The following is a 10295-nucleotide window of genomic DNA, read 5'->3' on the forward strand; positions in this document are numbered from 1 at the left end:
CAACATATACTAATAATCATGTATAGGCCCCATCAGAGATTCCCATTCTAATAAACTTAAAAAAGTAAAAAAATACTTATTGGTAAAATACTAGTCAGTTTTATACTTCTTCAAAAAAACCTGTTTGTTTTCAGCTTTTATATATATATATATATATATATGTGTATATGTATACAATCAATTACAACAATTTTTTTAGGAATAATTACAAATAACTACCAACTACTTAATTGAACACAAATTCAATTTAATTCTAGTACAAATATGAAATTCAATCAGATTTTTAGGTACTAAATATAATTTGTATACCAAATTATGAGAATTTAAGAGATAATTAACACAAACTACTACAAAATAAAAAAGGTTAAAAAATGACTTTCAGCTAAATACATTAAATAAATTACAATAAAAATGCACAACTTCTACCACTTGCATGCTTAAATCCAATGAAGTACATACACGGTGACGGTTTCCTTCAGCAATTTAGGGATATATATATATTTATTTAGAAAAATAAATTCACTTATCAATTACAAAAATGTTACCTCTTTATACAATAGTATTAAAAATTTGAACGTTTGGTTTATCACTACAATGATATGCAAAACTTTAGTTTTATATAACATTCAATAGTTGAATATTAAATATTTTATGTTTTAACAATATATCTATATATATATATTTCAATATATTAACAAGTAGTATTGAACACTGCGGTTTCTTATGGCATACACCATACACTTAAGTTATTTTGTGTACTTTGTTATTTATTTATTATTATTTCGCCGCCATTGTTGGCGCAATACGGCAGTATTTACACGCTTTTGACTTTGACATTGACGTTGACGTCGAAACTGTTTGGTTTCATGTAACAGTAGCGTATGAAAGTGTTGGCTATATAATATAATGAATGTTACGTTATCAATTAATGGCGATTTTTTAAAATATGGACGTAAAGTACCATCAATTCTTATTTTTTTACTACAAATAAGAAGCTGTAAGAGCCTAATAAACAAAGTCTAAATTTTTAATTGAAATTGTAATGCAGTGTTGTACAAATAAAAAGTACTGGTTGTTATTTATTACATCTACCTATATATAGATTACAAAAAAACCTTTATACATAAGTCAAAATTGTTTAACCCGTTTTGACAAAATGACAACATAAGTAACACAAAATACTTGAAAAATAAATCATGTCCATATATTCATTATAATGTGACTTATACCGAGTTCAATTTTACTAAATTAAAGTACTTCTGTGATATGCCGGGGCCGGATATTAGAACCAATGACAATGTTTACGGGGAAATGTCGACAGAGCCCACCGCAACTGCTGTACACAGCGGTGTTGAAGCTAAGATAGATAGAAAACTAACTGTACTTGAAACCCATGGCTATGTGCTTGGCAGAACCATTGGGTCTGGCTCCTATGCTACCGTCAAGGCAAGTTATTGGAATTACATTTGTGTCCTAGGTCTAATTACTATTATCTTCATTTCAACAGTTTATGTATGTAGATATTAAGACATCTATTATGGAAAAGTACTCTGAAAGACGTTCTATTCTTCAGGATACATATTATTTTAACACCAATTTCATTACCGCCCTTTAGTTTTTAAAAAACAATCTTATAAACAAACACATATTTATAATAAGTAGACTGGAATTTTGGTGTAAAGATATATACGTTATTTTTAGAGATACGTATAAAATATTGACTTACATATTACTACTCTATCTAATTATTTTCCAACCAGGTTGCTACAAGTGATAGACATAACTGTCAAGTAGCAATAAAAATAATAAGCAAGTTCCAAGCGCCTGGCGACTATTTAAAAAAATTCCTACCTAGAGAAATAGAAGTAGTAAAAGGACTGAAACATGAAAACTTAATACGCTTTTTACAGGCCATCGAAACTACCCACAGGTTTATATGTATTTTATATATTAGATTTGGTTAGTATAGTAAAGTAGCAAAGTAGCACACACATTTTTTTTGTATAGGTACTCCGATGGTAGCAATCAAGCATACGGCCCATCTATGGTAAATGGTTACCGTAGCTTATGAACGCTTGAAACACCAAGAGTATCACGTGCGCGTTGCCGACACTTAAGAAACCTTAATATAGCCTTCTTGAAAACCCCATGCTGTAGTCTCGGGGGAAAACCTCGGCAGGAGGTTCATTCCAAAATCTAAGTGTACGCGGAAAGAAGCTCCTCTTCTGAAAACGCACTGTTCGGGACCACTTAGGTTCCAGCGTAAGAGCTAATATGGAATATATAAATGGCTATGTATATATTTTGTGTTACAACTACAGAGCCACTTTCGTCTAAAACATGGTGGATAAGGTTCAGTGCTTCTATCATATGAATTTGAATTACAATGAAAAACCTTTTTGTGAATAGTTAATTAGATTATGTATTAGCTGTAGTAATCATTATCACGTTAAATTATTTACTTATATCTAAAATGAATGACTTAGTTTATTTACATCCCTTATCAATTCGTTTATTTTTCCGAACTCCAAACTCCTAGAGTCTATATCGTAATGGAATACGCCGAGAACGGCAGCCTTTTGGACATAATACGTAAAGATCAACACATTGATGAAATGCGAGGTCGCCGCTGGTTTCGTCAGCTCGTTGAAGCCGTTGATTACTGCCATGATCGAGGAGTAGTCCATAGGTATTATTAATTTTAATTATAGTTTATATACTATACTTCTTAAAATCATAGTCCTCTGGATTTTCAACCCATGAGTGGTATCACGAGCTTCGTATGATAACGGGATGTTCGATATAGGCGACCCATTGCTTACCTACCAGCAGACGCGTGGATATAGCGCGATATATATATTATTTATCATTCCAATTACATACAAAATATAACAGGTATAATTACATTTACAAAAAATCTGTTTATTCAATACAAACAAACATACAAAACATCTATTCCTTTATGTTCACAATATTAGTCCCTGTGTAACTCAGATGTCTATATAACTCGGTATTTTCCCATATAACGTGAACTTAAATCCAGGCCTTTTCCGGTTGCAGTTACTACTTTAGTGGTATATCTGTCATTAGACTATGTTGTCCAAAGTTTTGATAATTCGATCCAATGCAACATTTCTTTTTAAACCTATCTTTATATTTATTAATATAATTTATGTCCATATATAACAGAGACATAAAATGCGAAAACCTTTTAATGGACCACGGTCTCAATATAAAGCTATCAGACTTCGGCTTTGCCCGAGGTCATATGAAGCCGAAGAATGGAGTATTTTCACTGAGTGAAACATTTTGCGGCAGTTACGCCTACGCCTCTCCAGAGATTCTGAAAGGAGTTCCATATAGACCACAGGACTCGGATATTTGGAGTATGGGAGTGGTGCTTTACGCAATTGTCTATGGACGTTTACCATTCGACGACACGAATTACACGCAACTACTAAAGGTAGTCAATTTGAATAATCTTTATTTACAGATACTTTAGTAATTTTTTAGCTTTCACGCATTCGAAATGCAGATTCATCAGAAAAGAACGGTCAATAACTTATCAGGTGCTTGTCTAATACTCTTCTAAAAAAATACTAAAATACTGTCTTAGATTTTTAAGATGTTATGGCGAGTCTTGGAAAAGGTCGATTATATGTGAATAAGTAAAAACTACAAAATCTATTCAGTTTTCAAGAAAGGCTCACCAAATATCGGTTTGAGAACTTTATCGTTTTGCTATTTGGTTTCAAAATAATATATAGTACATTTCTTGTGATAATTTAATATGTCATGAGAATACTTATTTTGCAGCAAGTCCAAAATAAAGTTTCATTTCCACGGGAACCAAAAGTGTCCGCTGAATGTCGCAAATTGATTACCAAAGTCTTGGCCCCTCTTAAGATGCGCGTCAAGATCCCACAGATCCTCGCCGACCCCTGGCTAAACCCCAACCAGCTCCCTAAAGACGAAGAAGTTGATACAGCTCAGGTGAATTAAATTTCTATAAGGCCATGGTATAGGAATATAGAAATAATATATGAACATGAAATAGATATCTTTATAGGAACTCCTATAACTCCAAATATCCTCCAAATATCCTATACTCCTATAACTACAAAACTGTCTCACCTATTTTAACTACATTCCAAGTTTGCTTTGTATGCTGTGTTGAAGGGTTTGAAGTGGCAGTGAAATTACTTGGTAGGTACGGATGACGGAGTCATGATGATTTGAAGTCCGTGGTAGATACCTACTGTTAATTAAATGGCAACGGTTGTCCCATATGCTTGTTGCACACCTTCGTAGTATAAGAAGAAAACACTCCCAGAGGTTTGAGTTCGATTCTATCCGATTCATACAATAAAGTCATTTTATATTTCTGATTAACACTCCAATCGTGGAAACACCAATAAAATACGATATATTAATCTGAAACACGGCGATAGGTATGCACTAACTTATACAGCCAGCTAATAAAAATAAAACATCCGCATAATTTTATCCCTTTGTATTGCAGGAAAAATCCGAAAAAATCAGTAAAGAGGAAATAAAAAGTGTAAATATCGGAACAGTAACATTCGACAGGAAATTAGAAGAAGTTAAATAGTAATTTCGCATTATAGTGGCTATAAAATTATTTCAAATATAAAACCTACCTAAAATATATTACTGTACCTGCTAACTTCAAATATATTATTTTATCTGTGGTTCGAACTGACGCTGGCAGTAAACGCTGTGGTTAAAAAAATATGGTCTTAGATATCTCTTTTTCAGAAAATAATTAAACATTCTCATTATTATTGTTATTATTATTTCACAAATTACTAGCTTAAAAGTTCTGAATATCGCTATAATTAGTAAGTTATTTACGTTTCTGAAGATGTGCGCAATAATATTCATCATCTTCCAACTTTTCCTTTGCTTTCCTTTCATTGCTTCGTGCTTTACGAATACATAAATAGGATAGTCCGATCATTAATGCATATATTGCAGCAGCAATTAAGCAGTTAAGGGATGTCTTAAAAAAACACAATTAGAAATTCGTTAAAATTTACATTCTACATAATACATTCACATTTATTAATTTACATAGGTAGATATCACTACATTACACTACATAGTATAAAACAAAGTCGCTGTCGCTGTTTGTCCGTCGCTATGTATGCTTAAATCTTTAAAAATACGCTTAACTGGCTGAACCCCACTAGATAAATCAAAATAATGTACTTATTGTACACCTTAAAAAGGTGCCAACAAAAGTCCGCGATGGTATATGTCTATTCCCCTTACATTTTACGGGAAAAATGGCTTATTTAGGAAGAGATAATAAGTAATAGAGTACTTGAGTAAATTTAATATTTTTTATCCAATTAAGTACTTTAAATACATTGTCCATTTAATATAAATCAATGTGACCCTTTACAGCATTTAATTTAAATGAATATTTCTTGAAGATATTAGATTTAAAATGCAGGGACATAGCGGTGCGGCGGTATTGGCCCGACCGGCGGCGGCGCTAAACAAAACATGTTTGTACTGTCTAATGACAAAAAGCTGTAAACGTTGTTTATAAGGACATTCTATAGTAGTTAGGTATATTTATAAGCATTGCACCGTGTGTGGAAGTGGGAAGCCGGAGCGGGTCGCTAGATATTATGTAATATTACGTTATCTGTGCTAGATATTAACACCGATGTTTCTACCCAATAGGTACACAATGAACTCACTGCCTACATTAATAACCAACTGCGCTACCTTCTGACGTCATGCGATCCGCTACTAAATCTACAGGAAATCCATCCCTATGGAAACTACAGTTTTAGAAGAGTCCTCCCTCATGAACAGTCGATATGTAATGAGATTCTAAGACTTTTTCAGTAACTGTAATTATATGTACAGTTAATGTTATATGTACATATCACACTAGTGACTACAGCATTTTTTCAATAATTGAATTATCCGGCTCATGTATGACCACTAGTGTTACAAGTGTCGGCATAGGTTACTATCAGGAGAATACGTTACTATTTCTTTCCCATCATTGCGGATTAATAGATTTAAATAGATCCTGGCTTGAATAATATGCTACACAAAATTGTAATATAAGTACTACACCATTTAATAATATCACTTTCATACTAACCGCCTGATAATTGTTTTTAGTCTTCTTTATAAAGTCGTCGTAATCATCATACACGTGTTCTTCAACATCTTCAATCAATATTGACGCTTCGATCTTGTAAAATAGCGCCATTAAAGACTGTAATTTACGTAGGTATGTTTTATAAAGCCAACATACCTACTCGTAACAGGATTACGTGGTTTGAAACTAAATAACTCTAGCAATTCTACCAAGTGAAGATTTTCTGTAGACAGAAAATTGCATGTCTTCCTTAGTTGCATGCAAATAAACCTAATGCAGTAAGAGATCACATGATTGTAATAAATAAACTACTATCTTATGCCCTCAGAGAAGAAACATTCAGCTCACGTGACTCGCAGCCTTGCAACCCATTGTATAATTTGCAATGCGCATTGCAAATTTGCTTGCAAATTTTGTATGAACAATTTGACATTTACAAGTATGGATCACAGTTTTATGTCAAAGCAATTAGCCATCCGATTCTTGTTTGCAATCTCGGGTTCTGAGATTACTTACAAGTCCAAATATACGCAAATCTATATACATAAATATATTAAATAATGCCTATATACTGCAGGCCAATATTTTTGACGTAAGATCAAGGCAGTACATGAATATTATTTACCACCTAATAGACCTAAAATAAATCTTGCGTTATTTAACTGAAAAAGTATATACCAACTGGACAACTCCCCATATACTAAGGACGAAGCAACAAATACCACAGTTGATTAATGCGCTCATTTTTCTGTTTTATACGTATGATATTATTATTATAATTTGGTTATTAGTGTTGTGAACAATGACGGCAAATGCCAGTAATGTTAACGTATAAATTCAATCAAATAATTAATGCCAATGTCAATACAACTTTGAGAATATATATAATGAAAAAATATGGAAAAAAAAATCTGAAACGACTACCTTCAATTATTGTTCTTAGGCAAGGGGTAAATGATTTTGTCTTTGTATCACTACATATCATAATTGTTATAAAAAGAATAATTAGGTGCCAACGCCTATTCAGTATTTCCTGCAAATTCCACTATGTAGGTACATGAAGGCACGACTATTCTATTATCATTCATTACATCAACCCAGTAACATAGTAATAATAACACAGTAATAAGTGTTTATTCATCAATTAGGAATCTTTCTACGCAAAACTTTCGCTAATAAAATATAAAATATGAAAATAATGCCGCAATCTAGCGATGTTAGACTAAAACCTAGAGAAGTAAATCTTTATAATTTATATTAATCTTAAATACGAAAGTGTTTCTTTGTACTTTTAAGTCCAACCAATCAATACAAAGCTTGGTACATAGAAGTAACATTTGGGATAGACGATAAATTAATATTTTGTTCCAATGAATCACAGCCTACTAGACCTACAATTCTATAGCCCAGTGTTTTACTACCGACTTTATTCCACAGGTCGTGAGGTCGAATCTGGTGAATAGGAAAGTTGCTATAGTACATGATTACTGCCAAGGAACCGCGAAAGTAAGTTTGTACTTTTTTGTCATAATCTACTCCAGGCAATAAGAAAACATAGTAAACATCATAAATAATAAAATAAAAAATCATGTAAATTAACATCAATACTCTTTACTTCAATAAATTCTAAGCATTTTACAGTATAGCTACTATGATATTTAGTATGTACAATTTATAGAACTTTTAATACTTCTGAAAATAACTGTCTTGACTATTATTGAATGCAAAACTTTTCATTAATAATGGGTACAATTGATGGAAGTATAAATGTTACAACAGTAGTAATGTAGTTTTTTGTATCTATAATAAATACTCTGATACCTCAGAGCATATTACAGGAACCCCCTGTTATGACCTACCAGCAACCGTGATGTTATAGGTTTCGAACAATTCAAGTACAGAGGGATTTGTAATAATAAATTACTTGATTTAAATGCAAGATAAAAATTTGCAAGGAAGTCTCATAGAGGAATAAACATTAGATATATACTATACAATATATTTTAGTACTATGAACTGAGAAATCCTAAGAAAATAGTATATTATCAATGAATTATCATGGACATGAATACAGTATTTTTAATCATTGATCATATAGCCTGTACATCAAATTAATAACTTAAGTCTAGGCCAATTATATATATATGCTTTAAAATAATAAAAAATATAATACATGAATATAAGTTAAACATATTTTATTTAGGTACTACATTCAAAAGAAAACAGATTTTGATTTCACAACATTGGTCAAATTGTGACATTAGGTTGACCCAAACTTAAACTTCCAATGTGGTTGTGGAATCGAGCATACCATACATTACAATGGAATGAAATTACCAATAAGGTAAGATAACAAATTGTGCCTATACAATACTGGTCAACTACTCAACATTATAATTATGTTCTTGATTGTAATATACCAGAGAATAATTTATAAGAACCATAACATAACACTGAGTATTGCCATTAACACCTCCTTTGATCCATTACATGCTAACTGAGGAACGGTTGTTCATCCAAAACTGATGTCCAGAAACTACTAATGTGATGACATATAACAATGCAGCAATCCAGCAATTATAAGCATTCTGAAAAAAGAAAAAATATTCTAATTGTAATTACACAACTAATTCAATGGATGTTAGAAAATATTTTTATTTTAAAGTACTAGTGACTTTCTTCCATTTATGAATACAGACAAAAAAAAATGTAAAATAAGGTTACAACAGAAAGGTCTATTTTTTTTAGTGGATAACAATGGAATAGTTTGCATGTTTGCATTAATGAATTACACTGGGGGGCACCAGTGAAACATGATAGAATGAACATGAGGATAGGTCAGTTAACCCGTTGTGACAAATTGACCAGGAATTTATCATAATGGTTTCCAGAGGGAACCGCCAACCAACCTGACCATGACCTGCTCAACCTGACATTGTAAATGATAATTGTACCATAGTATTACTGCATTCAAGTAATTTAATGAAGGATTTTATTTTGATCTGGTTGGGTTAGGTAGTCACTTTTAGTTTTAAAAGTGTATCCTGTTTTGATTATTTTTGTGGTATTTTAGATTTACATATACATTCAGTTGAATATGGAAGGTGAAAATATATTAACCATGAAATGTATCATTTGATGTTTAATATATTTTCACCTTATTGAAAATTTTCAATTATCAATTAATATAAATAAAGACAAAAATATACAATGCTAATGAATCTATTTTGTCATTGCACTGCATATCAACAATAATACATTTTTTTAAATTACTGTCTATGAATTCTAACTAGTCTATCCACGATTGATGATCTGAAAATAAGTTTACATAGTACACTCCTGGTTAGTATGTTGCTACCCGAGTATTAGACTCAATATCAAAAATATATTAAGAATTTTTAAATACACAATGCTTCTAATTCATTACCTAACAGTAAGTCTCAATACTCAATAATCAATTATTAACAAGTATGTTCTTAATCTAATTTACTCATTAGATTCATATAAATATTTTATAATTAGTCTTAGATCATTGCTTAAAATAGAGTAATAATAAGAAGAATAGAAGTTGTTAATTAATAACTAATGTAATGATTCACCTGAGTGTATCCATTTTCAGCTGCTGAAATAAAACCGGAAATCGTATGGGTGTCTTCCTCGTCTATTGGAATATCCTCAAGCAGTGCTACTGCCTGGATATAATAGAAGACGCCCATCAAAGTCTGAAAGCCAAAATAGTTGATAGATTCTAAAGAACAATAATGCTATGAGCAAACAAATTAAAGTGCATAGTGATACCACTTACCAACTGAATAATGCCCCAGACGCTCAAAACGAGCCCGCACAAGGAAAGCTTAGGGCCACAGAATTTCATACCCATTTTATAAGTTTAGTAATAATTTATAATATACGAAGAAAATATACTAGTTAATAAAATATCGACCATGAAGTGTCAGGTGGTGTAAAAAAAAAAATAGCTCACATGATCATCATTGCTCTTTGAGTTTGTCTATGGTCTTTCTGACGGATTTTCGATTAAGTACCTTCCAGCTAAATATATCCTCGGCAGGCTTAACTGGAAGGGATCGTCATCTTCATAAAGATGTCTAATGTAAAAAAATATATCTATTCTTAATTCTTCTTCTTT

The 10295-nt window shown here is 31.7% G+C and overlaps 3 protein-coding genes across 5 annotated transcripts; 1 reads left to right on the forward strand and 2 right to left on the reverse strand.

The window, feature by feature from the left end:
• The first annotated feature begins 1136 nt into the window (after positions 1 to 1136).
• On the forward strand, positions 1137 to 4786 carry LOC131853818 (testis-specific serine/threonine-protein kinase 3-like). Its single transcript, XM_059204866.1, has 6 exons — positions 1137 to 1446; positions 1761 to 1930; positions 2540 to 2689; positions 3190 to 3463; positions 3817 to 3993; positions 4523 to 4786. Exons 1-6 carry the CDS (start codon positions 1267 to 1269, stop codon positions 4610 to 4612), a joined length of 1041 nt encoding a protein of 346 aa, XP_059060849.1. The 5' UTR covers positions 1137 to 1266; the 3' UTR covers positions 4613 to 4786.
• A 76-nt stretch (positions 4787 to 4862) lies between these two features.
• LOC131853855 (ribonuclease kappa-like) lies at positions 4863 to 6961 on the reverse strand. Of its 3 annotated transcripts, none has more exons than XM_059204914.1 (3): positions 6827 to 6961; positions 6149 to 6265; positions 4863 to 5023 (listed from the first exon to the last, which is right to left on the reverse strand). In XM_059204914.1, the coding sequence occupies exons 1-3, from the start codon at positions 6890 to 6892 to the stop codon at positions 4868 to 4870; spliced, it is 339 nt and encodes a 112-aa protein (XP_059060897.1). In that variant the 5' UTR covers positions 6893 to 6961; the 3' UTR covers positions 4863 to 4867. The 3 variants fall into 3 exon arrangements, with proteins under 3 accessions (XP_059060897.1, XP_059060901.1, XP_059060900.1); XM_059204918.1 differs by having other exon boundaries at positions 6831 to 6938; XM_059204917.1 differs by lacking the exon at positions 6827 to 6961 and adding an exon at positions 6497 to 6558.
• Positions 6962 to 7753: 792 nt separating this feature from the next.
• Positions 7754 to 10126, reverse strand: LOC131853754 (ribonuclease kappa-B-like). Its single transcript, XM_059204780.1, has 3 exons — positions 9954 to 10126; positions 9748 to 9870; positions 7754 to 8736 (listed from the first exon to the last, which is right to left on the reverse strand). The coding sequence occupies exons 1-3, from the start codon at positions 10026 to 10028 to the stop codon at positions 8635 to 8637; spliced, it is 300 nt and encodes a 99-aa protein (XP_059060763.1). The 5' UTR covers positions 10029 to 10126; the 3' UTR covers positions 7754 to 8634.
• Between the last annotated feature and the right edge of the window lie 169 nt (positions 10127 to 10295).

This window comes from Achroia grisella, unplaced genomic scaffold, assembly GCF_030625045.1.
Source record: "Achroia grisella isolate CSIRO2021 unplaced genomic scaffold, CSIRO_AGI_Agris_v1 utg906, whole genome shotgun sequence".
NCBI classification, from domain to species: domain Eukaryota; kingdom Metazoa; phylum Arthropoda; class Insecta; order Lepidoptera; family Pyralidae; genus Achroia; species Achroia grisella.

What these genes read in the sequence shown, in the direction of transcription:
- LOC131853818 (XM_059204866.1), top strand. Translation starts at nt 1,267, where the DNA reads ATGCCGGGGCCGGATATTAGAACCAATGACAATGTTTACGGGGAAATG. An exon ending in GATCGAGGAGTAGTCCATAG is followed by an intron (nt 2,690 to 3,189) that starts GTATTATTAATT and finishes CATATATAACAG; the next exon opens with AGACATAAAATGCGAAAACC. An exon ending in AAGAAGTTGATACAGCTCAG is followed by an intron (nt 3,994 to 4,522) that starts GTGAATTAAATT and finishes TTTGTATTGCAG; the next exon opens with GAAAAATCCGAAAAAATCAG.
- LOC131853855 (XM_059204914.1), bottom strand. Translation starts at nt 6,892, where the DNA reads ATGAGCGCATTAATCAACTGTGGTATTTGTTGCTTCGTCCTTAGTATA. An exon ending in TATGGGGAGTTGTCCAGTTG is followed by an intron (nt 6,266 to 6,826) that starts GTATATACTTTT and finishes CGTAAATTACAG; the next exon opens with TCTTTAATGGCGCTATTTTA. An exon ending in CTAAAAACAATTATCAGGCG is followed by an intron (nt 5,024 to 6,148) that starts GTTAGTATGAAA and finishes TGTTTTTTTAAG; the next exon opens with ACATCCCTTAACTGCTTAAT.
- LOC131853754 (XM_059204780.1), bottom strand. Translation starts at nt 10,028, where the DNA reads ATGGGTATGAAATTCTGTGGCCCTAAGCTTTCCTTGTGCGGGCTCGTT. An exon ending in TCTGGGGCATTATTCAGTTG is followed by an intron (nt 9,871 to 9,953) that starts GTAAGTGGTATC and finishes TTTGGCTTTCAG; the next exon opens with ACTTTGATGGGCGTCTTCTA. An exon ending in CTGAAAATGGATACACTCAG is followed by an intron (nt 8,737 to 9,747) that starts GTGAATCATTAC and finishes TTCTTTTTTCAG; the next exon opens with AATGCTTATAATTGCTGGAT.